General features: G+C 41.4%; 1 protein-coding gene across 1 annotated transcript in view; it reads left to right on the top strand.

Annotated features, from left to right (window-relative positions):
- IL23R (interleukin 23 receptor) overlaps positions 1-26,969 on the top strand; it is a 67,405-nt gene that overhangs the window by 15,214 nt on the left and 25,222 nt on the right. The window contains exons 5-7 of the mRNA XM_020992983.2: positions 1,472-1,632; positions 5,445-5,590; positions 11,828-11,984. Of these exons, the coding sequence (XP_020848642.1) occupies positions 1,472-1,632; positions 5,445-5,590; positions 11,828-11,984 (464 nt within the window). The remainder of the gene's footprint in view (positions 1-1,471; positions 1,633-5,444; positions 5,591-11,827; positions 11,985-26,969) is intronic.

The raw sequence follows: 26,969 nt of genomic DNA on the forward strand, positions 1-26,969 counted from the left end.
GACGAGGAGAGCCATGGAGGGTGGCTCTTTCTCAGCTAGGCAGGTTAAGAAAGCTTAAGTCTGGGGAAGGAGAAGTTGTGGGGGGTTGATATTACCAGAATAAGGATTATATAGTCTTAGAACTCAGAAAGCAGAAGGGAAAATTCCAAGAAGGCCATGGTCAACAGTGTCAAATGCAACAGAGGGGTCCAGAAAGATGAGAAGGGATCAAAGGCTCCTCCATGGCTTTGGCTGAGAGATGGTTTTGGGCAGCCTTTGAATGATTTCGGAGGAATGGGAAGAAAATCAGCTCTTCAGGCTTCCGGAAGTAGTGGGTGGTGAGCAAAGGAGGGTGGTAATGATGAGTTCTCATTCAAAAGCTGAGCTATGAAATGTAGAGGAGAAATAAGTGGAAGGGGAGCAGGGTCAAGTAAAGAGCAAACCTTTAGGGAAACCCAATGAGACCTTTTCCTATAACATAACCGACTGATCTTATCACAAATAAGGACACACTGTTCTTTTCAGGGCAGAATTTTCAGAAGAAGACTCAAGTCTTCCTCCTAATCCCAACAACTCCAAGCGTCAACAAATGTCATGTCTCCTAATACTTTTAAATTTAATCATTTTTAGAAATACGCAAAATTGGCAAATCTCTCTTACCTAATCTAATTAGTTAGCTTTAGTTCTTTGGCCAGGTATCCCTATCTCTAGCTTCTAGTAAGAGGCTAGGCCAACTTGTATAGCATAGAGTTTTAAAATAATACTCAAGGTAAGATGGAACAGCAACTGTCTGTGTGGACATGCACATACTTAGCAGTGATCAGACTAGGTTTGAGATGACCGAGGATGTTTCTAATTCTCTGGAATAGTGTAGTGGTGTCTAAAAACAATTCGAACCACTCTCAGTGTGAAATTAATTTTAATTTAGAAAATATGTCACACAATGTTTCCAAGAGGAAAAAGGCACCCATAGAATTATGATCGCTGAAAACTACTGGGACCAAATACAATTTGAGGAGAGGATGGGGAAGCGGAAATGAGAAGCCCAGGGATAGACCGATGGGAGACAAAGAGTCTCCAGGGGTAGCTGCAGGATGACCAAAGAATTGAGAGATCAGATGACCATAGATTTAGAAATGGAAGGGATTTCTGAGGGCCGTCAGTCTAACTTACTCACGTAGAGTGGAGGAAATTGAAACCCAAAGGGGCTGAACAATCTGACCAAGATCACATCGGTGGTAAGTGGCAGAGCCCACATTTGAACCCAGGACCTCTACTCCAGACTCAGCCCTCTTTTGCTTGTACCAACCACATGGAAGCTCGTTTTTCCAGGAAGAATGTGCATCTCCCACACATGTTGAGACCTTGGAGCCAAGCCCCATTGACCTCCTAATGGTTCTAGATCTGGATGTCCTCAATGAGGACTAGGAGTCAGAGACAGTCAAAAGTCACAATTTAAGGCCCACTTATTGAGCTCCCCATCTTGTTTCAGCTTGCAGACAGGAGAAGAACAACTCTATCTTACTTCAGGGTATGTCAACATTTCGACCAACACACTACGCAGTGGCAAAATGTATTCCGTTTGGGTGCAAGCTGCAAATGCTCTAGGCAAGGCGGAGTCGGATCACCTGCAACTTCACCTTGATGACATAGGTAAAGATTTCAAATTTTGATCATGGCATTGGTAAAAACCTAACGCAACAAATATTTATTCACCACCTAGTATGCGCTGGTTACTGGTGCAAGACATTGGAGACACAAAGACAATGCAGTCCCTTCCTTAAAAGAGCTTCTGAACTAACCTGTGCAAATGTGACCTGAGATAGCCTGGCTGAGACAAAGGCTGGTGTTGCATAACGTGTGCCTGGAAGAAGGCTCACACAAAGTCAACAAAGCTCCTTAGTATTCATCTGCATCCATACAAGTACAGCATAGAAACAGATGTCTAAATTAAAGTTAATTCACCCCAGCTTACAGAAGAACCTTTCAGAGTCTGCTTTCATTTCTCTGTTAAAGGGACAGGGACTTGGGGAGGAAAACATAGTTAGAAGGTCGTTATTGAACTGGCATATGGAAATAGAATTGTTCTGCACTTCTCCTCTCTGGTCACTACATTTTCCCACCCTCCCTTCTTAGACACTTTAATAGTGTTTGTCTGAGCCCCTTTATAATGTCATAGGATCATGGAGCTAAAAGAGACCTTAGAGGTCATTGAGTCTAACCTCTTCATTATACAGATGAGGAAACGGATGCCCACGGAAGTGAATTGGCTTGCCCATGGTCACACAGACAATCAATAGGAGAGAGAGAGAAGAAAGTAAAGAGAGAAGACACACACACACACACACACACACACACACACACACAGAGACAGAGAGAGAGAGACAGAGAGAGGGAAAGAGAGAGAGAGATTCAAACAGTTCTGACTCCACATCTGTGCCCTTCCATTGAACCACTTTGTCTATTACAGTTGTTTTTTTCCATCTTTCTTTTCTTCAAAACTTTTCCGCTTCCTCCATAAATACATATGAGACTGGGAGATTAGAATTCAGTGCGTTGACTCTGCTGTCCTTGATGGTAAAAATGCTTTAAAAACTTGCAGGGTTTGCATTTCTCTAATCAATAGTGATTTAGAGCATTTTTTCGTATGACTATAGATGGCTTTAATTTCTTCATCTGAGAACTGCCTACTCATATCCTTTGACCATTTATCGATTGGGGAATAACTTGTATTCTTATAAATTTGTCTCAATTCTGTATATATTTTAGAAATGAGGCATTTATCACAGACACTGGTTGTAAAAATTCTTTCCCAATTTTCTACTTTCCTTCTAATCTTAGTTGCATTGGCTTTGTTTGTGCAAAAACTTTTCAATTTATTGCAATCAAAATTATCCATTTTGTATTTTGTAATGTTCTCTATCTCCTGTTTGGTTATGAATTCTTTTGTCCTCCATAAATCTGATAGCTAAACTATTCTTTGCTCTCCCAGTATCAGCCTTTGTATCTATTGTTGTGCAATGACTAACATTGATAGACTTAGCCCTTCTCAGCAACGCAAGGATCTAAGACATCTCCAAAGGTCTCATGATGAAAAATGCTATCTACATCCAAAGGAAAGAACTATGGAGTTTGAATGCAAATTGAAGCATACTATTTGCTTTTTAATCTTCTGTTTTGTTTTGTTTCCTCTTTCTGATGGTCCCTCCTGTTGGTTCTTATTCTTCCTTAAAACATCACGGATGTGAAAATATTTTTAATAGGAATGTATGTGTACAGCTCATATCAGATTGTGAGCCATCTTGGGGAGGATTGGGGGAGGAGGGAGAGGGAGAAAAATTTTAAACTGGAAGTGATTATTGATAAATCAAAATAAATTAATAAAAAAAATTTGCAGGGACAGATAGCTGGTGCAGTGGATAGGGCACCAGCTCTGGAGTCAAGAGGAACTGAGTTCAAACCCAGCCTCAGACACTTGATACTTACTAGCTGTGTGACCCTGGGCAAGTCACTTAACCCGATTGCCTTACCTCCAAATTTTTTTTTTTTGCAGATCTTTTCCATTCTTCATCTGTTTCTTTTGCTCCGTCCAGTTTTGTCCTTAAATATCTCTAGGATAATGACTTGATTGGGTCTCTTATAAGCTTTCTTTGAAGCTGTTCCTTCCACTGTTTGTGTTCTATAAAGTGATGCTGCCCATTCTTCCACCATCTTTCTATATATGAGTTTAAATGCATTTAAATTTTAAATTGGCATTGCCTTTGGCTGCTGTATCTCTTATTTGGCCAAACAATCATATTTACTCTCCAAGGCGGCTTTTTACAGCTTCTTTTGGCATCCTTGTTACAGTAGTGGATTGATATTAGTTAAACTTTGTCATGAAATTGTTGTGATCCATCTCATTATCCTTTTCCTCCTCTTGTTTTCTCTATTTGTGAGTGTGTCAGTTACTTGTTCAAGTAGCGTCAGCTTTTTAAAATTGCATAGAGCATCTTTTTCTCATGCCTATTCCTTTTATTCACTTCAATTTTCTAACAAGTGGGTGATCTGTCTATGCACATTTAGCTGATCCAGGAATGTCTCCCACACCACTCATCAGTTATTTTCTGTCTATTAAAATAATTTCATTTTTCATAATATTATTTGGAGCTCCCCATTTCCAATGTCTTAACAGTTTTCTTGAAGAATGCATTAATATGAAGAAGCATCAAATTTCTGTGTAGCTACACTTTTGCAGGTTTTCTCCCTCTCCCTGAACTATATTTTCTTCTCTTTTTTAGCTGTTTTCTAATCTGTATCTTGATTGTCCTCACCTATACCCACCTTCACGATGAAGTTACTGGGCATATGTTGATTCCAGTTGGAGGTTCTTATGGAGTTCTTCCAAGTCTTTATCTCTTCATCCTCCAAAAGAGATGTTGGCATATAAACCGGGATTACTTTCAGGGAGGCTTTTTGGTAAATGTTCATGAGTACTGAAATGGGAGATGACTAAATATCTCATGAAATTGTACTGCTTGTTTCTATTAGACACATCATAAAATCCACTCCAACAGCTCCTTTATTTGCCTCCATAAAGAGATGGTAGAAACTATACATCCAGTTAGCTGAGACACTTTCTTCTGTGCTCTGGCTTCATTTAGAACAAGAGTTTTGGGGCAGCTAGGTGGCAGTGGATAGAGCACTGGCCTTGAAGTCAAGAGGACCTGAGTTCAAATCTGGACTCAGATACGTGATACTCACTAGCTGTGTGACCCTGGGAAAGCCACTTAACCCCTTGCCCAATTAACCACTTAACCAATTGCCTCACCAAAAAAAAAAAAAACCAAGAGTTTCAAATTTAGTTCACTGTATTAAAGCCAGAGCTAGAAACTATAGAATTTCAGAACTATAAAAACTATATGTGATATATGAATAGAATGTAGATATATGCATATAAAGTGTTTTGCAAACCTTAAAGTAGTATGTCAATGTTAGTTTCATTATTATTATTTTCATTATCGTTATTATTGTCAGATAGGAGTTTAAGATTAGCAAAGTGGTCACATGTATTACCTCATGAGATCCTCACGCTAGCCCTGGAGAGCAGGCATTGTTGTTCAAGCCTTCATCCTCTGACACTCCCTCTCTCACTTTCCACTTCTGAAATTATAATTGAATCAGTTACATCATTACTTCTGGAAAAGGTGCATCAACCTATTCTCCTGTGGCTTCAATCGTCATCCTTATGAGTTTCCAAGCCCAGAGAGCCCTTCCTGTCCACCTCTCCTTTGTACGTATCTTCTAGAATGTCAGCTTCTTGAAAGCAGAGACTGTGTATCTGCCTTTCTTGGTATCCTCCGTGCTTGTCACATAGTAAATACCTACTAAATGTTTTTGCTGTTGTTTTTTTTTTTCCCATTCATTCATATACATTCCTTTTCTGGCTGAGCCTAAACTATGCCCATTATTGTTTTATTTTCCAGTGATTCCTGCTCTCCCAGTTATTACAAGAGCTGAGGATTTAAATACATCAGTGTCCACAACCATCATTCACTGGAAAATCCAAACATCAATGGATGGAGTTTTCTGTGAGATGAGATACAAGGCAGCCACGAGGCCATCTTGGAATGTGAGCCAAACTTTGGTTTTTCCTTACTGCATGATCAATTTAAAGAAAGCAAACTGGCTGAAAGGGGCCCTGGAAGTATGGTCATTTCAATCCGGGGTTCTTAACCCCAGGCCCACAGACTCCCAAGGGGTACATCCTTCTGTAGATTTCAGGGAGCTAGGAATGGGGATGAAAAAGGGATGCATTTATTTTAGTATGATTGGTTTCCTTTATAATCCTATGCATTTTATTACATGCTTTTAAAAATCTTATTCCAAGGAGTAGCTAGGGGGCTCAGTGCATAGAGCATCAGCCCTGGAGTCAGGAGGACCTGAGTTCAAATCCGGCCTCAGACCAAACACTTGATACTTACTAGCTATGTGACTCTGGACAAGTCACTTAACTCCAATTGCCTAAAAAAAAAAAAAGAATCTTATTCCAAGAAGAGGCCCATGGGTTTCACCCAACTGCCAAGGGGCCCAAAGAAGAACTCCTGGCATAAGTGGTGAATTCTGTTCCATGAATTTCTATCAGATGAGCACCAGAAGAACCCACAATGATCAGTGACGAAGCTTTCAATTCAGGGCCAACGTGGTACAGCATCACTGACTTCTCAGGAGCGAGAAGGCCCTTGGCAAGTCGAGTTACTGAGAGTTAGATAGGATCTTGCAGGCCATTTAGTCCTACCCCCCTCAATTTATCTGTGAGATCATAAGATGGCCGGCTCATCAGTTTAGATCTGGAGAAGGCCATTTGGGCGCAACCCTCTCCCTTACCAGAAAAGGAAAGGGAGGTTTTTAGGTGACTTGCCCAAAGATCGTGTGGGTGGTGACAAAATCAGAATTTGCATTCAGGTCCTCTGAGTAAAGTTCCCAGGCTCCTTCTACTGTGCCACATGGACTGTAAGTCTCCTCGTATAAGGAAGGGCCCAAGATGGCGGACCCTCCACCTCTGTTAATAATGACAATAATAACAAGAACCATAATAGACTTATACATAATGCTTTAAAGCTAATGTTCTTAACTTGTTTTGGTCATGCTCCCCCTTTGCCATCCCACTCCACCCTTTGGCACCATGGTGAATCCCTATGGACTTCTTCCCAGCAAAATACACAGGACTACAAAGGAAATGAATTAGAGTGAAAGGCAATTATCCAAAAGAAAAATTTAAGTTCATGGCTCCCCTCCCTAGGTTAGGGCTCCCCCATCCCTTTAAAGGTTATAAAGCACTTTACTTCTATGGGGTACAGTTGAGCTTCACAACAATGCTATAAGGAAGCAATAAAGATTTTATGATCACGAGTTTATGGATGAGGAAAAGGAGGCCCAGGGCTTCCGTGACAAGGCATCACACAGTGAGAAAGAGTAAAGGGTGGGAGCTGTGTCTGGTCTTCCTGACTCCAAGTCCCAGCCCCCAGGCCCCTCTGGTGCCCAGTGATGAGGTTGATGCACATGTATAATGTGTTTAAATATGCCTGGCTGCGGAAAAACGTAAATGAAGGTCTGGAAAGGTCTCTCTTTTTCTAGAGCTCTCTATAATCAAACTGTCCATCTCAGAAAGTAAAGTTCAGTTAAGCTTAAGTCTTCGTCCCCTCGATCTCAATGAGGCTTTATCAGCAGGTGCCCATGAGGGCGCGAGCCTGGGCACCTGTGCCTGACCTTGCCTCACCTGGAAGGAATCGCTGTCAGTTCTCAGGCGTTCAGTCTCCTTGTCTATAAAATGAGTGGGTTGGACCAGGAAAGCTCTCAGCTCCTTCCAGCACTACACTTGTGATACTACACCTTCCTCCTCCCCATGGCCAGCATCAGAGTGACCGTGCATGGGGGAGAGGGCAGGTGAGCAGAGACAAAGGTCTTAAGGAGCTGTGATTTGGTGGGGTCTATTCCTTCAGCAAAACCTCCTTAAAAGTGAGATTTCTTTTCCTGAAATCAGGACTATCTTGGATACATTCATGGGGGCCGCAGGCCCTCTACCGGCATTCCCTACAGCCTCCTAACTCACCAGATGGCATGCTAAGAATGACTGGTACTTAAATAATGCCCTAAGGTTCACGAAGCCCTTTACACATTATTTCACTGAAGCCTCCCAGATACCCTTTGAGAGAGGTACTGAAGGTATCTATTAACCCCATTTTACAGATGAGAAAATAATAACAGCTGGTATTTATATAGCGCTATTAGAGACACATATGAAGGCCCCTCATATGACGCTGCCTTTTAAAATGTTCAATCAAATCTTCACTGATTTAGAATAACTGCAAGGGAGCCTCCTCTAAATTAGAAGATATTTCAAATTGACTATAACTTAGAATTTTTATACCCCAGGCAACCACCTCAAACCACCCCAGGGTAGTTGTCATGAAATGAACTCTAGATTTTGGAAGGCAGGCATCCTCCTATGGAAGGGAAAGGGAAACCCTAGGATGTAAGCTTCTGACTGGGATGTGAAATGTTTGAGGCTGTGTTGGGAGCCCAGGGCCAAAGCTCATCCTAGTTCAGTGGAGAGTAAGCCAGAGGCCCATAGATCTACCCACTTCTTTTCTTTTCTTTTTTTTTTTAATATAAATTTATTAATTTTAGTCTTCAACATTCACTTCCACAAGTTTTTGAATTCCAAATTTTCACCCCATCTCACCCCTCCCCCCACCCCAAGATGGCATGTATTCTGAATATCCCTTCCCCTAGTCTGCCCTCTCTTCTAACTCTCTCCCCTTCTCTTATTCCCTTCCCCTTCTATTTTCCTGTAGGGCAGGATAGACTTCTGTACCCCATTTCCTGTATTTCTTATTTCCCAGTAGCATGTGAAAACATTTTTTTAAACATATATTTTTAAAACTTTAGGTTTCAAATTTTCTCTCTTCCTCCCTCTGCACCCACGCTCATTGAAAAGGCAAGCAACTCAATATAGGTTATACATGTGCAGTTATGCAAAATATGTCCATAGTAGACATGTTGTGAAAAACTAACTCTATTTCCCTTAATCCTATCCTGCCCTCCCATTTATTCTATTCTTTCTTTTGACCCTGTCCCTCCTCAGAAGTTTACTTCTGATTACCCCTTTCCCAATCTGCCCTCCTCTCTATCATCCCCCTGCTCTCTTGTCCCCTTCTCCCCCTATTTTCCTGTAGGGTAAGACAGATTTCCATACCCAATTGAATGTGTATGTTATTCCCTCCTTAAGCCAAATCCTATGAGAATAAGATTCACTCATTCCCTCTCACCTTCCCCGTTTCCCCTCCACTGTAAGAGATTTTCTTTTCTGTTTTTTTTTGTGAGATAATTTACCCCATTCTACCTCTCCCTTTCTTCTTCTCTGAGTATAATCCTCTCTCATCCCTTAATTTTATTCTCCAGATATGACCCCTTAATCTTCAACTCACCCTGTGCCCTCTATCTATCTATCTACATATACATACATAATTTTTTCCTCCAACTACCCTAATACTGACAAAGGTCTCATGAGTTATAAATATCATCTTTCCATGCAGGAATGTAAACAGTTCAATCTTAATAAGTCTCTTATGATTTCTCTTTCCTGTTTACCTCTTCATGTTCCACTGAGTCCTGTATTTGAAAGTCAAATTTTCTATTCAGCTCTGGTCTTTTCATCAAGAATGCTTGAAAGTCCTCTATTTCACTGAATGACCATTTTTTCCCCTGAAGGATTATACTCAGTTTTGCTGGGTAGGTGATTCTTGGTTGTAATCCTATCTCCTTTGCCCTCCGGAAATTATATTCCATGCCCTGGTCCTTTAATGTAGAAGCTGCTAAATCTTGTGTTATCCTGATTGTGTTTCCACAGTACTTGAATTGTTTCCTTCTGGCAGCTTGTAATATTTTCTCCTTGACCTGGGAACTCTGGAATTTGGCTAATATTCCTAGGAGTTTTCCTTTGGGGATCTCTTTCAGGAGGAGATCTGTGGATTCTTTCAATTTCTATTTTGCCCTCTGGTTCTAAATATCAGGGCAGTTTTCCTTGATAATTTCTTGAAAGATGATGTCTAGACTCTTTTTTTGATCATGGCTTTCAGATAGTCCAATAATTTTTAAATTCTCTCTCCTGGATCTATTTTCCAGGTCAGTTGTTTTTCCAATGAGATATTTCACATTGTTTTCTAATTTTTCATTCTTTTGGATTTGTTCTACTGTGTTTGATTTCTCATAAAGTCACTATCTTCCAATTGCTCTATTCTAATTTTTAAGGAAGTATTTTCTTCAGTAAGCTTTTGGACTTCCTTTTCCATTTGGCCAATTTTCTTTTTAGGGCATTTTCTCCTCATTGGCTTTTTGGACCTCTTTTGCCATTTGGGTTAGGCTATTTTTTAAGGTGTTATTTTCTTCAGTATTTTTTTGGGTCTCCTTTAGCAAGCTGTTGACTTGTTTTTCATGATTTTCTTGCATCACTCTCAGTTTTTCCTCTACTTCCCTTATTTGCTTCTCAAAATCCCTTTTGAGCTCTTCCAAGGCCTGGGACTGATTCATATTTTTCTTGGAGGCTTTGGATGTAGGAGCTTTGACTTTGTTGTCTTCTTCTGGTTGTATATTTTGATCTTCTTTTTCACCAAAGTAAGATAATATAGTCTGACTCTTTTTGCACTGCTTGCTCATGATCCCGGCCAATTACTTGAGTTTTAAACTCTTTGTTAAGGTAGGAATCTGCTTCCAATGTGGAGAATGTACTGTCCCAAGCTTCAGGGGTTTGTATAGCTGTTTTCAGAGATACTTGTAGGGACCTGTAAATTTTCAGTTCTTCCAAGGTGGTATGATAAGGGACGAGGTGCTTACTCCTTTCCTGGCCCGTGACCACAAGTGCTCCTTTCTGTCCTGTAACTGTGAGGAGATGTTCCTCTTCACAGCACTACAAGCTCCACCAGCCACGCTCCTCCTCACCCCAGCACCGCTGCCCAGAACTGTGCCCAGATCCAAACATGGCAAAGCAAGAGATTCCTGCCTCAGCACTGGCAAAGAGATCCCTGCAATCCCTCTCTGATCAGCCAGTGGATTACCCCTCAGTCTGTGGGCCAGAAGCTTGGGAAGCAGCTGCCCCCCCCTCCGGGCCACGCTCTTGGGGAATGGAGCTGAAACCCTGCCTTCTTTTCTCAGCACAGACAGAAACACTTTTCCCACTGACCTTCTAAGTTGTCTTTGGCATTCCTGGGTTGAGAAGTCTGGAAGTCACCACAGCTGCCTGAGATTCAGTCCTCTGAGGCCTGTTCCAGGTTCATTGTGGCCTGCACACCCACACCGTGCTGCGTTGTGCTCCCAGCCTGGCACGATACACCTTTCTTATCAATCATCCAGGTTGTCTTGGGCTGGAAATTTGTTTCACTCTGTCTTTTTGTGGGTTCTGCTGCTTCAGAATTTGTTTAGAGCCATTTTTTACGAGTATTTGGAGGGGTTTGGGGGAGAGCTTAAGCAAGTCACTGCTTTCACTCTGCCATCTTGGCTCTGCCTCCCTCAATTAACCTTTAATCCTCAGTTTCCTCATTTGTAAAATGGGCATAATAATGGGGCCTATTTAATAGGATTGTTGTGAGAATCAAATGAGATACCATGTAAAAAGTTCTTTGCAAACCTTAAAGTTCTCTCTCTATGCTAGCAGTTATTATCATTATTATTTACCAGCTATTAGTATTATTGCAAAGCTCAGAATATAGAACAGCTTGTTTTTTCAGCACTTGAAAGCTTGAAGCATAAGTATATATAGTGCACTCTGTACTTTACTTTCCCAGGAGGTTTTTCTTAATCTATTTCCTCATCTTCTCTCTAACGCTTCCTCATCACTGCCTCCTGCCTTCCCTGTCCTCCAGGACTCAACTGAAATCCCACTTTGTACGGGAGACCTTTCCTGGAGCCTTTCCCTCTGAGGTTATTTTGTAACCAATCTACATACCTTTATATAGCTATTTCTGTGTCAGTCATCTCCTCCGTTAGAATGCAAACTCTTTGAGGCCAGGATGCTTTCATTTTCATCTTCGTGCTCAGCACTATTCCTAGCACACAGACAGCACTTCATAACCACTTGTTAATTGATGCTTGACATGACTTCAGGAATAGCTAGCTAGTCTCACCCGTGCCTGAACAAGAATCCCTTCTATCACGTACCCAGCAAGGGGTCACCCAGTCAGTCTGTGCTTGTGCTTCAAAGACCCGGCAAGGAGGGAGACCCCTTCTCTCTCCCGCAGCTCATTCTGCCTTTGGACGGCTATTTGGCGGGAAGCTTTTCCTAAGCCTGAATCTGCCTGTTCCTCAATTTCAGGTCAAAGAACTGGAAACCACTTCGACGTCAATGCAACATATACAGTACAATCTGGAACCCAGCACCAAGTATGCGTTTCAAGCCCGATGTAGACAGCCTGGGAGGAGGTACAGGCAGGAGTGGAGCATGCCCTTTTTCCACACAACCCCAGAAGCAGGTGAGCTCTTCAGGAGGTTTGATTCAGCTCCTCCTTCACCTTTACGTCCGCCTTTGTTTTCTCTAGGAGGACCAATCACACGGTGAGTTTTCCACTCCTCACTCTCTAGTTGGTAATCATTGCCAAAGATATTTTCAAGATTCCCAACATGCCACAGGAGATAGAGCCTTGGGCTTGGGATCAAGTTAGTCTGGGGCTTGGAATCCCATGTAAGATACTGAACTGTCATTTGACCCTAGACAAGTCACTTAATCTCTCTTGGCCTCAGTTTCGTCATCTGCAAAATGGAGATAAATTTTACAGCATTGTGGTGAGGATCAAGTTAGATGACATAGATTTTATAAACTGACTATATAAATATTACACAGATCTGAAGGTAGACATGCTCTTAACGGCCATCTAGTCTCGTGTCTTCATTTTACAGATGAGGAAACTGAGGCCAGGGAAATTAAGTGGCCTGCCCAAGGTTCCATAGGTGGTAAACATTAGAGGCAGGTTTTGAACCCACATTCTCTGACTCTACTGTACTATGCTCTCTATCTGTTATTAATATTTTCCCCATCTTTTGAAAATTAAAAAAAAATCCTGCTATTTCACATGACAATAGTTATATTTTTAGTAAAACAGTAGAATCATAGCTTTAGAGGTAGAAGGGGCTTAGGAAAAACCAGCTAGTGTAACTCCCTTATTTTATAGTAGAGGAAAGGAAGGTGGGGGGAGGTTAAGTGATATTCCCCAGGTCACATAGATCGTAAGTGAAAGAAATGGCATTTGAACTCATGTCCCTTAACTCCCAGACTAGCTCTTTTATTGAGCAAGACAATACATGATGGCCCAAAGCTCCTATGAAATCAGTAATGCTTTACGTGAATTTGTGTTTTACCGATCACAACAGCATTGCCACGGATTTGAAAAAACCCAACAACAAGACTTACTATCTATTTCATCCACAGCATACATGTTCAGTTATTTATTACAATGAGTCATTCTGCCCAACTTTGGAGCAAAAAAAGATTATGCTGACACTGCTTAGCTCACTTAAAGATTCCTGGATCCCTTGGAATAGATGGATATAATTGTACATTGTTATAACCTCAGTTTCCTTTTTTGTAAAATGAGGGAGATTGATGACCTCTAATTAGACCTTCTCAGCTCTAATGTTCTGTAATTCTGCTCTAACCTAAGAACCTCAGGCTTTTGAAAGAAGACAAGGATGAGTTGAAATGTCTTGAGCGACATCTGCTGCCCACATCTTAGAAAGGCAGTCTTGAAGACAAAATGTAGTGTCTGGCTGTTTTATCTAGTGTTAAATCATCATCTCACTCACCTTTCGATCTTCTTTCATATAAACCGACAGTCACACCCTGGTCCAGTCACATTCTGTTCTATTTACATTGGTCCGCTAGCAGTGCACCATCCGTGACATGGCATTTCCCACCTCCCTGACTTTGGACCAAGCGTCCCTCCTCCATGCTTGGAATATGTTCCCTCCTCACCTCTGTCTCCCAGAGCCCCTTGATTCCATCAAAGGACAGCCCAACTGGCACCTCTTACTTGAGCCCTTTCCTGTTCCCCTTCAATTATTAATATTCTCTCCCTTTGGAAATTATTTTAAAATTTGCATTTTCTTATCTCTTTATGTTGTATCAATCAGTGGAATGCAAGCTCTTTGAGGGCAAACTGTTTTGTTTATGTCTTTGTGTCTATACCAACCAGCACAGTGATTTACACACATTAGATGTTTAAAGAACATTTGTTGAATTCAATTTTCCTTTACTTACAGACTCAATGTTTCTTGGCCCATTCTAGTCTTGAGGTCCTAAACCTCAAGAATGGAAAAGCTAACTTGGAATGGCCATTCTTTAGGCCAGTGAGAGCCACGCTTTTTTTTGACCTAATCCAAAAAATGTTTGCATTCACCTCCAATCTATGTATGTTTACCTACAAATTATATGTGTACTATTTTCCTCACACAGTTTCTTGTGTATATTATAAAACATACACAATATATACATTTAAAGGGGGGATATACAGATAAAAATAATACTTTAAATTTTTATTGATTAATGGCACAAAAATGGCATGATGTAATTGAATAGATATTGTTTTTGAAAAATCTCATGTACATCCTGAGGGACAGGCTGGATACGGAAAGAGTCAAATAAATAATAACATAACATAACATAAACTGTTATAACATAATGTTATGTATAACACATTAATAAATTAACAATTATTCCATCAATTTGATGATGGTGTGCAGAGGGTCTGGAACTTAGGGACATATGTGTTGGCTTGGCTTGGCTCGACTGGATCCGTCTAGCTAACCCAGAGAGGAGAATCTCTCTCTCTCTCTCTCCTCTCTCTCTCTCTCTGTCTCTCTCTCTCTCTCTCTCTCTCTCTCTCTCTCTCTCTCTCTCTCTCTCTCTCTCTCTCTCTCCCTCTCTCTCTCTCTCTCTCTCTCAACATTTTAGATATGTTTAATGTTGAAGAATACCCAGTATTCAATTTATAGTTCATAAATCAGTGACCATCACAGCCTTTCGGGTTTTCTCTGTGTGTGAATATCCCAACAATGTACTGCAAAAACAGCAAGCAAAGTCTCTGATTGCAACTCAGCCAATGTTGTCAGGATAAATCAATCCATGCCTCATTCTGTACATGGTTCTGAATCATTGGACCTTAATTTCCTTTCTGATGTTCAGCTATGTTAGCTCTATTTCTTTATGATCCCAGCATTGCATGTCTGGAGCTGGGAAAGACCTTTGAGGTCAGCTAGCCTACCCCTTGCATTTTACAGATAAGAAAAGGAAGAGGCTCCCTCGAGGGCAGTCAGCCATGGGGCAGAGCCAGCCAGGCATTCAAATCCAGTGGGGCTGACTTCAAACCCAGCATCCTCTCCACGTAGCAGGCTAACTCCTGAGGGTGAGGAGCAGTAAGCGGAGCACTTTGGCTGGACCTTGGAGTGCAGGGAGGGAAACAGGTGACAAAAAGAGGAATTTATATTGGTCCTTGAGGAAAGAGGGGGTGCAGGGCCGAAGAAGAAGGCGCTGCTCCTGAAGGCGTGAGAGAACAGGTACCGCTGGGAAACCGCATCACTGGGTACCCCTCCCCCTACTGTCCCCAGTTCCATGGGCAAGCTGGTGACTCAGACATACAACACAGATTACATGCCCTCCCACCCAAGCCCCAAAGCCACTCGCGTGGGCCTCAAACTTATCACAGTTTTAGACAAAGAGTTAATGCAGTTTACTAAGGCACAACTCATTTATAAAGAAACTCTGGCAAAGAAATGGGAAAGTCTGCTGGCATAATTGAATTGGCTGATCTCTCATTTAGGAACATTTTTTCCCTTTTGTTGTTGATGTCCTTTTTTTTTTTTTTAATAACATTCAATTCCAAACATATCCTCCCAACTCACCCAGAAAGCCTTCCCTTTTTTTTATAAAAAAAAAAAACCCACTTTTCTTAGGCAGTTGGGGTTAAGTGACTTGCCCAGGGTCACACAGTTAGTAAGTGTCAAGTGTTTGGTCTGAATGCAGATTCGAACTCAGGTCCTCCTGACTCCAGGGCCGGTGCTGGTGCTCTGTCCACTGGACCACCTAGCTGCCCCCAAGCCTTGCCTTTTAATAAGGATTTAAAATAAAAACACACACAGTTCAGTAAATCCAATCAACACATTAGACAATGTAGGCAACATTCTGCACACCTAGGCCCCCACCTCTTCAGTTCTTACCCTTTTTTTGGTAGTTCAGTGGAACCCATGGACCCCTTGTCAGAATAATGCCTTTAAATACATAAATAAAATATAGGACCACAAAGTAAGCCAATTATGCTGAAATCATTATCAAAAATATTTTTAAAAAAGTTTACAGCCCCCAGTTAAAAAATTCCTGTTATACTATATATTCCCCCTTCCACTATCAAATGCTACTCTTAAGAACTTACAACTTCATTCCTGCTAAGATGTGAATGACGAAGAACTCCAAACCTCAAAAAACTTTTATTAAGCATCGCCTACATGTGAGTCACCGTGCCGTGCGTGCAAAGAAAAATTCGGAACAGTTCTTGACTCAGAGAGCTGGCATTTGTCCCACTGAGGAATGATATAACACACCCATGGTACAGGGGAAAGGGCACAGAACCTAGAGAGCTTGTTCCTGTGCAGTCTTGAGCAAATCACTCCCTCCTCTCTGGGCTTCTAGAGATCTCTAACGTCCTATCTGGCTCTAAATTTGCAAATAAATACAAGGTAACTCCTGGAAGGAGAAAGTAACCCCTTCGGGGGTAGAGGAGGCTTAGCCGAGGGGGTGTCTCTGGAGCCGGGCTTTGAAAGAAGATAAGGATTCTGGAAGGTGATGATAGGGAAGGAGTTCGGTCCAGGTGGGGGAATCTGCCCAGAGATGAAATGTGGAGCGTGGGAAACACCGCGAGCCCAGCTTGGCTAGAACGTTGAGTTCCAGGGCAGTAAGAGCTGACATTTAGAAAGCCCTTTAAGATTTGCTATGAGTTTCACAGGGTGTTTCACTGGATCCCTGCAACCAGCCCCTTGGGTTGGAAGGAACAGCAAGCCACATTTTATAGATGAGGAGATTGAGATTCCCAAAGGTGAAGTGACTCACCCAGGGCAACGCAGCTAGCGAGAATCAGGTGGGAGTGAGCTTGGATTTTTTGTTTTTCATTCCAAATCTAGAATGCTCTACCCATTAGGCAACACTGCTTCAGTAAGGAAGAAGAGTGCCGTTAAAGTCGGAAAGGTGGGTTGGAGTTACGCGGTGGACGACTGTAAATGCCAGGCTGAGAAGTTTGTGCTTTATCCTGCAGGCAACGTGGAGCCACTGAAGAATTTTAAATAGGGTAGTGCGGTGGCCAGCTCTCCATGCATTAAGGCATAATGTGGCCCTTTAAAGCGACTGAATCCGTGGATAGATTCCAGGGAGTCTGTGAACTTGGATGGGGAAAAAAAAAAATACGTGCTCGTTTTCATTAACCTACAACTGAAATTTAGCATGCCCTTCAGCTATGAATGTAGGCAGCAAGACACAATTGTGAGATGGAAGTCTGTAGACTTCACCAGACTAGCAGTGGGGTCCATGACACAGAAAAGGCTGAGAACCGCTACTTTAAGGAGTATTTGCATTTTAATAGGAGACTAAGTCTGAAACAAAAAAAAAAATTGAATCTCTAATTGTATATTTTTAGGCATTGGTGAACTCATGGGGTATTTGGGAGGCAGGGTCCTCTTTACAGCTGTTCCTGAAATAATACAAAATATGAGATATTAGAAACATTCATAATCAGGTTACCTGCCCCCCCCCCAGTTTTATTTTTTCTTTTCTCAAATGTTGATTTTTTTTCTATTCTAACATCATTTCCCCTTTGACGTCACATACCGTTTCTCTCTCCCACCCTGCAATCCTAGCTTGTAACAAATAGGTACAACCAAGCAAGAAAAAATCTGTACAGTGACCGTATATGAACATGTGTGCCACATTCCGTCCCTGTAGTGCACCGTCTGTCCACCAAGAGGCATCCCCAGATACACTGATGGCTCACTGCATTGGGCAGGGTTCCTGAGCCTTTCAGCATGATTTTCCTTTACATTATTTTGGTCTATATGTAAATTGTTCTCCCAGTTTTGATTACTTCACTCTATATATCCATTCATACAAGCAATTCTCAAATTTCTCTGTATCCTTCATATCAGTTATTTCTAATAATTCAATAACATTTTTAGTACATTCATATTTCAAAATTTGTACATCCCTAATCAATGGGAGGCCACTTTCCTTCCATTTCTTTGCTACTAAGAAAAATGCTACACTAAGTATTTTTGCATAGAAAGAGAACAGACATTTAATAAACACCCACTATGGCAGGTGTGACCCTGGGCAAGTCATTTAACCTTGTTTGCCTCAGTTTCCTCATCTGTAAAATGAACTAAAAACAGAAATGGCAGACCACCCCAGAAAATCCCAAATGGGGTCACAGAGAGTCAGGCACGACTGAAGCCACCGAACAGCAACATCCCTAGTACTGTGCTTAGTGCTTGACAGATATTACCTCATTTCACCTTCACGACACCTCTGAGAGGTAGGCTTTATTATCAGCCCCATTACATATGGGGAAGCTGAGGCAGATATTAAGGAATTTGCTAGGGTCCCAAAGCCATTAAGTGCATGAAGCTGGAGACCTCGGATCTTCTTGACTTGAGGGTCCAGCATTCCATCCACGGAGCCATCTTGTTGCTGTATATATGGGACCTCTCCTGACTTTTCCCTCCTTGCAATCTATACCTTATTGTAGCAACGTTGGGTCAAAGCCCATCTGCAATTTATAACTTTTTTAGTATAATTATAAATTGTTTCCCAGTGTGGGTAGACCATTCAGTAGATCTACCAACCTTGCGTTCATGTATTTGTCTTTCCACATCCCCTCTAGCCTCCGCGGTTCTCATCTTTGCCGATCTGATGGGTGAGGTGTGAAACCTCAGAGTTGTTTTCATCTGAATTTCTCTCATTATTAATGATCTGGACATTTTTCCAGATGGTTGACCACTTGCAGGTTTTCATTTGAAAGCTAACTATTCACCAGAATTCCTGAAGTCTTTCAAAGTTGTTTGTCTTGAGAGTGCTGTTCTCATTGTATAAATTGTTGTCCTGGTTCTGCCCATTTCATTCTTCATCAGTTTACAAAAGTCCTCAAAATTATTTTTATCATATCGATGTTACATACTATTCTCCTGGTTTTGTTCCATATCTGCTGATATCCTGCTTCACTCCAGATCAGCTCACAGAAGTCTCTTCATGTCTCTGGGAATTCACCTATTCCTTCATTTCTTACATCCCAACAGGATTCTGTCACATTTACGTATCACAATTTATTCAGCAATTCCTCAGTTGGTGGGTATCGCCTTATTTTCCAGGGTTTTTGCCACCACAAAAAACCCAAAACAAAACCTGCTATCAATATTTTCATACAGCTAAGACTTTTTCCTCTTTAAAAATCAATCTGTTTTGGTTATAGTCCTAGCAGTGCCATAACTGGGTCATTGAGTCTCACTGTCTAATCACTTTTTGCATAATTCCACGTCTTTTTTTCAGAATAGCTGTGCCCATTCACAGATCCACCAACAGTACATTAATGTGCCTGTTTTCTCACAGCCCCTCTGACATTTGTCATTTTCCTTTTTTGTCTTCTTTGCAACTCTCATATATATATTTTTGTATATAGCAAATGTGTTTGTTAATTAGGGATGTACAAATTTTGAAACATGAATGTACTAAAATGTTTGAGGGGTAGAAGGGAGAGAAAATAAATTACTGTTAACTTTTTAAAAAGAGAGATGGAGGTGGTCCTAGAGATGTAGAATGTTGCAGATGAGGTCACCGTATTATTAGTTTCATGTAATTGTTTTATTTTATTACAAGATATATCTCACAAAGTAGAAATAATCTATACATATTTATAACGTAAAAACAAAACACATCAATGAAAATTTTCAAAAGGAAAAAAAGAAAACTAACCATTCATGTTTTTTGTATGGGAAGTATATTTTCTCTTAATGTTTTTTTCTGTTTTTCTTCTTCTAGATTGTCCTTTATTTCTGTATATTTGCATTCCCATCTGTTGTTCTTTATCTAGTTTCTTTGGCAAGACTTGCCATCAGAGATTCCAGTTTTTCTATTCTGCTCATGATTTTTGTTATGCAGGCCATATATTTTGCTCTCATAATTCTCATTTCTCTTCTGAATTGCTCAGGAACAATGTGTTGTGATTTCATCTTCTCTTCAATCCCACAGGGTCCTCTTCTTATTAAATATTCCTTTGCTTTGCAATATTTATTCATAGATGCCTGAACTTGTTTACTAGATGTGGAGGCCAGATTTCTGCTGTTGTCAATGTTTAACCTGCTGGTTTATCTGTTTCTGTTCAAGGTCTTTGAATTTTCTTCTTCGTGAGATCTTTGGTAATTTCAATCCTCCCACCCCCCCCCACCCCTCTGATCTTTCCCCATTCACACTCTGACTCTATCCTTGGAAGTCAGTTTCCTTGGTTCTCTAAATATCTCAGTTTCTTATCACACTGGACAATTCATGGGTTAGCAAGTCTAGGTCTCTGCCTCAAGTGACTTATGATTGGTCAGAACTAGAACCAGATAGATGCTGTGCCCTTTCCCTAAGTCTTGGTGGAGAGCCATACAGCTCCTGCTTCCCCAACGCCCACACATACTCAGTGCCCTGTTCTGTTTCCTCTATCCTTTACTTCTCTGGCCTAGCCCCAACAATTCAAAGTTTTGCAGCACTCGTGCTACTGGGTTGTGGTCCCTGGCAGGTTTTTGCTTCTGAAAGGCTATAGCAGTGCTGGCTGGCTGTCATGGCCCTGGCGAACTGCTATGGCCTGGAGACAGGGTTCTCTGTAGCACTGGAAAGGGGAGGAGGGTGTCAGGGTAGGGAAGCAGGTTTTGTTGTAAGTCTGTGCTGGATCCTTGGGTCTGCTAGTGTATTCTTATAACTGGTAGCATGGGAGGTAGAGGAGGGATGTTGAGTGAGCTCAGGCTCTGGAAATGTCAGTTCATTGGGTGTTTGTTTTTTATTTTTTTTACCTCCTTTTAGATTCTGGGTGTTCTAGACCATCAAGACGGCTGACATTGTTTTATCTTTGGTGCATAATTTCTGTTTTAGAGAGGTTTGAGAGGAGATCGAACCTTCTATTCTCCTTTAATTTTTGTAGGTGATGTGGCATTTTATATTTAAAATTTATACCTATCTGGGGGCAGCTAGGTGGTGCAGTGGATAGAGCACCGGCCCTGAAGTCAGGAGGACCTGAGTTCAAATCTGGCCTCAGACCAAACACTTGACACTTACTAGCTGTGAGACCCTGGGCAAGTCACTTAACCCCAATTGTCTAAAAAAAATGTATGTGTATATATATATCTCACACATCTATCTGGAGATCATTGTGGTATAAGGTGTAAGATGTTGGCCTCATTTCTTTTAAACTGCTTTACAATTTTCACAGACATTTTTGTCACATAGTGAGCCTTCACTCTAGTAGTTGGTATCCTTGGATTTATCAACCACTAGGGCTTCAATATGCAATTACTTTGAGTCTTACTTCATTTATTCCATTCTTCAATTTATTTTTTTAAACCAATACCAAACAGTTTTAATTATTGCTCATTTGTAGTACAATTTGATGTCTGGTAATGTTAGTTCCTTTATTCCTACTTTAATTTGTTATTTCTGTTGAGATTATTGACCTTCTGTTCCTTTAGATTAATTTTTATTAGTTTGTCTAGTTTGATAAATTAACCCCTTGGCAGTTTCATTGGAAAGACACTAAATCTATGAATTAATTTTATAATGTTGTCATTTTAATCATATTGAAGTGGACCAACTATGAACGATGAATATCCTTCCAATTATTTATCTTCCTTTATTTTTCTAAATAGTGTTTTAGTGATATTCATTTATATGCTGAGAGTGTCTTGGTAGGATGGCTCCCAGATATTTTGAAGCTATTTTGATTTTTTTTGGTTTTACTTTTTTTTTTTTTGCAATTGGGGTTAAGTGACTTGCCCAGGGTCTCACAGCTAGTAAGTGTCAAGTGTTTGGTCTGAGGCTGGATTTGAACTCAGGTACTCCTGACTTCAGGGCCGGTGCTCTATCCACTTCATCATCTAGCTGCCCCTTGAAGTTATTTTGAAAGAAATGTCTATTTTTCTATCATTTCATGCTGAATTTTGCAAGTAAAAAACAGAAAAGCTGATGATTTTTCTGCATTTATTTTATAATCTACTTCTTTAATGAAACTGCTGGGGTTTTTTCATAATTGAAAAGAGGTAATTTTGCCTCCTCTTTGCCTATGTTTATTCCAGTTTTTTTCTTTGTCTTGTTACAAAACTAATATTTCTAGAACCATGTTGAATACTAGTGGTGACAATGGACATCCTTGCTTTACACTGCTCTTATTAGAAAGCCCTCTAGTTTTTCCCCCATTTACACATCATTCCAAATCTCATTTTTAAAACTGATATTGCTTATCCTATTAAGTAAAGGCAGTTAGATAGATACAGTGTTACACCTGGAGTTAGGAAGACTTAACACATTCTAATACTGCCTCAAGTACTTAGCTGTGTGACCCTGGGTAAGTCACTTACTTTCCTCATCTGTAACATGGGGATAGTAAGAACATCTATCTCTCATGGTTAGCATAAGGATAAAAGGAAATGATATATGGAGAAATGTAATAGCAAGCAGATGAGTTAGAGGCAATTTGATAAGTAGTAGAACATGAACTGGTTTCTGGAGTTGGAGGGACTGGGCTCACATCTTGACTCTGATACTTACAAATTGTCATCAACCTCCCAGCCCTCGGCTTCCTCCTGTGTAAAATAAAAGAAGAAGGACTAGAGGATCTCCAAGGCTCGTATGAGTTCTAAATCTGTTATCCTGATATAGTTTGTCATCATAGAAAGACAAATGCAAACTTAAGTGTTGAAGGAATCGTAATTTAGCAGTTCTGACACTGGCAGAGAAAGTTTAGTCTCCTCCGAGATGTAGATTTCACTGCGCTAATGGAGGAAGTACTTAGGGATTATTATCCCTTCAGTGAGGAGGCAGAGGCTGGGAAGGAAGGGGCTGGCAAATTTACAGTAACTAATTAAGTTGCCTGTTTCCCAGGTGCAGGTTTTGTTGCTACTTGCAGTGCAAAGGTTCCCAGAGACAGTGTTTTAATGATGGTTCAGTCGGCAGGGATATTTTTTTTTGGCCATGTTGGCTTTTTTTTTTTTTCCTTTCTCCCAACCCGTCTCAAGATCAGGACATGTAAGAGCAAAGAGAGTAGACTGCATTTTCTGGTCTCACAAAACCTCACGATCTCACTAAGCCTTCTGTGCCCTGCCCAGCCGTAGCTGAGAAAGTCCTGACTTTCGAGTCAGAAAGCCCTAGGTTCAAATGCTGCCTCTCTGGTCCTTGTCTACTGTGTAACCAGGGGCAAGTCATTTCACCTTTAGGAGCCTCAGTTTAACTATCTGGAAAAACGGGGGAATCCTACCCAGAGCTGTTGTTCAGTCGTGTTTCAGTCGTGCCCGACTCTCTGTGACCGCATTCGGGGTTTTCTTGGCAAAGACGCTGGAGCGGTTTGCCATTTGCTGCTCCAGCTCACACCCGACCCACCTCCCGTGCTTGTTGGCTCGAATGAAGTAACGTCTGTTAATGGCTTGGCCAAGTTTAAAGGGCTGCTTGAATGTCAGTTATTTCTTAAATGCTTCTTTCACAAACTGCTTCAGCTTCCAGTAAGTGCCTGAAATCTTTGTGTTCTACTGGTCCTCCTATCACATGGATCACAAATGAGCTCGAAGTCAGTCTTGGAGATGACCACAGCTCCGAAAAGTGAAGGCGCATGCCCAGGGTCACGCACTAATTAAGAAGCATCTACTGCAGACCGTTCCAGCTTAGTGTACTCCCCATCCCCCCCCAAATGCTGTCAGGGAGATTCTAATTCATGCATAAACTCCTCTAGAGCTACGTGAGGCACTTTTATGAAAAATAGCGCGTATTTCAGATCTAGCCCATCTTAGCAGTAACAGGAAAGGGGGTTTTGTTGTTATTATTACCCAATTGTTGTTTTGCCAAATACATAGTGTTCTCTTTCACTATGGGCACAAAAAACATCTTTGCTAAAAAATTAAAAAGTACTAAAAATTCATTAAACAATTCAATGAGTCAATAATAGAAATAATAATAAAGCACCTAGCACGCGCCAGGAAGGTGTTCTGGGTGCCGAGGATACGAAGACAAAAACGAAAGTCTCGGCCCTCAAGGAGCTTACTTTCTATTGGGGGAGACAGTAACAAGTACATAGACGTTGTTGTAGTTGTTTGCCCTTCTCAAAGAGGCCCAGGGACGTCCCAAGGTGATGTCTTGACTTGCCCATGAGCTGGATTGAAGTGAGGCAGAGCAGCCTGAGTCGTCAGCCTCAAGCTCTCCTTCACAGGGTCAACTGAGGCCACATATGCATGTAGGCAGTATACAAAGCCAGTATTGGGGATGGGGAAGCTCTACCACTGGGGAGATCCTGGAAGGCTTCATGGAGAAGGTGGCATTTGGCTTAAATCTTTTTTAAACAAGCATTTACATAGGGCTTTTAACATGTGCAAAGCCCTTTACATATATAAAAACAATGACAATACGAATTAGCGTTTTAATAGTGCCTACTGTGTGCCTAGGCACTGTGCTAAGCACTTTACAATTATTATCTCATTTGATCCTTACAATAACCCTGTAAAGTAAGTACTAATATTATTCCCATTTTACAGATGAACTGAGGCAGGCAGTGATTAAGTGACTTGCCCAGGGTCACACAGCTAGTAGGTTGTCTGAGCTGGGATTTAAGCTTGGATCTTACTGACTTTAGGCTTAGCACTCTATCCACTGGATCACCTAGCTGCTTTTGCTGGAATTAAGTCTTGAAGGAGATTCAACTTTCTAAGAGGCAGAGGTGAGGAAAGGGTACTTTCCAGGCATGGAAGCCAGCCAAGGTAAAAGCATGGAGATGACAAATGAAGCATCATGTATGAGAAGCAAGGAAAATGAATTGTTATTATTATATATTAATATATATATATTATTAGGGGGTACAGTGGATAGCATGCTGAGCCTGGAGTCAGGAAGATTAATCTTCCCAACTTCAAGTCTGGCCTCAGACGCTCGCTAGCTGGATGACCCCAGGTATGTCACTTAACCCTGTTTGCTTCAGTTTCCCCATCTGTAAAATGAGCTGGAGAAGGAAATGATAAACCACTCCAGTACCTTTGCCAGGAAAACCCCAAATGGGGTCATGAGGAGTGGGATGTGACTGAAAAATAACAAATATATTATTATATTATAATTATTTTTATTATTATTTAGTTCAGAGAACAGATAGATGTGTATGTTAAAAACAAATGTCTGTTAAATAAGGCTGGAAAAGTAGAGAGGAATCAGATTTCAGAGGACCTTAAGCCCCAGTGTTAAAAGTACCCAGGAGTGTGATGTAGTTGAAAGAGTACTATTGGACTTATTCAGAGGACCCAAATTCAGATCTTAGCGCTGCACCTTACTAGCTGTGTGACCTTGGGTAAGTCACTGGACCTCCATGTGCTTCAGTTTCCTCACCAGTAAAGTGAAGGGGTTGGACTCTGGTCCAGGTGGTTTCAGTACTTGTTTTGCTGGAGAAATAAAGGTGTGTCTTCTCTTTAAGATCATCCCAAAACTGTAATTTTTACTTTCTTGGGACGCTTCGGTTGTTTTTTTAACCCAGCCCGCTCCCCCATTCTGAGTCTGGGTGATAGGCGCGCCTCTTCTTATTAGCACACACTTTGCCAGACTTACCGTTTCAGAACTTTTCAGAAACGAGCTAGCAGTAAGACCAGAGTGTCCCAGCCTCATATCCCTAACAGAAACAAATATTTTCTCTGTGCTGGAACACACTCTACTCAGAGTTTCCATTATCCCCACAAATAACAAACTGGATGATAATGTAATACTTGGAAACATTTTGTCAAAGCTCTCCCTGGCCATAAAGTTACAAAGAAATAACTTGCAGGAGCCTGCACTGAGCAGGGGCACTAATTCAATACCTGGACGTTGCTCCTGTCGGCCACCCATGTCACCTAGTGTCTGGTGTAATAATAACAGCTGACATTTGTAAAGCCCTGGAAAGGTTCCCATGCATGTCTGCAGGCGGTCTCATTTGAGCCTCCCTGCAACCTTGAGAGAGAGAGAGGCATCCCCCTTTACAGATGGGGAGAGCTACCACTCTCATGCCCTGTTTCCCCTTGTCTGAACCCCCTGGCCTGCAGCCTGGACCACTCTCTGTCCTTCTGGATAACCCTAAAGCAGGACTTTGTTCACATCACTTCCCTGTTCAAGAAGTTTCAGTGGCTTTCTGTGGCCTTGTAGATAAAATACAGCTTCATGTTTGAAGCCTGCAAACTATCTTTCCACAGTGATTGCACATTTCACATATTCCCTTATCTGCATACATACATGTTACTGTTCCTCCCTACAATGTGAACTACCTGAAGTTCTGAACTACCTTGTTTTTGTCTTTCTGCACCCAACATCTTCCACATATATAAAATCATATACAAATACTAATTATTATTATGTGTACACATAGATGATTTTTCTCTAAACAACATCTCATATTAGGGATGCCGTGTTTGAACTTAAGAAATGGAGCTGACCTCAGCATCCCTCCCTTCCTTCCAAATGTGCTCCTCCTTTACTCCCTCAATCCACAAGCTCTTGTTAAGCCCCTGCAGGCGCGCCAGGCCCGGGACTAGACTTTGGGAACAAATACAAAGAAAGGGGCAATCCCTGTTCTCAAAAGGTTTGCACTTTACATAGATAAGTAGGTGCTAAATTAATGTAAATAGAATCAATACAAATAACTCTAAGATAAGAGGGAATTTAAGATAACGGAGAGGGAGGAAGGACACTGGCGATTGGAGGGGGCAGGAGGGGCTTCTAGCATTAGGAGGTGCAGTTCTTCTTCCCATCACTATTTTCGGATGGGTGTGGGCACTACCGTTCACTCACATCTGTCAAGTTCTAAACCCTGGGGGTAGCTTTCCTGGGGGTAGCTTTGACACCTCCCAAAGGCACTGAGTGGTCTGACTCTGTTGTTTGGCAGTGTTCCTTCATAGATTTACAGCTGGAGTTGACCTGAGGAGTTACCCAGCCCAGCTTCCTCATTGAGGGAGGAAGCTGAGGGTCAGAGAGGGGCCCGATCCTCATGGTACTTCCTGCTTTTCGTTCTCCCACTCCCACTGCCTCTACCCCAGTAAATATTCCTCATTGCTGAGTCTTCTGCAGCAGTCTCCCAACAGGTCTCTGTTGCCTTTTCTGTGAAGTCTTCCTGGAGCTCCTCAGGAATAATGTGCTTTTTCCCTTGGGTCCCACATTGCACCATCTTTGCATTTATCTAATGCAATTA

Source organism: Phascolarctos cinereus, unplaced genomic scaffold, assembly GCF_003287225.1.
Source record: "Phascolarctos cinereus isolate Bilbo 61053 unplaced genomic scaffold, phaCin_HiC Scaffold_5;HRSCAF=322, whole genome shotgun sequence".
In the NCBI taxonomy this organism is placed as follows: domain Eukaryota; kingdom Metazoa; phylum Chordata; class Mammalia; order Diprotodontia; family Phascolarctidae; genus Phascolarctos; species Phascolarctos cinereus.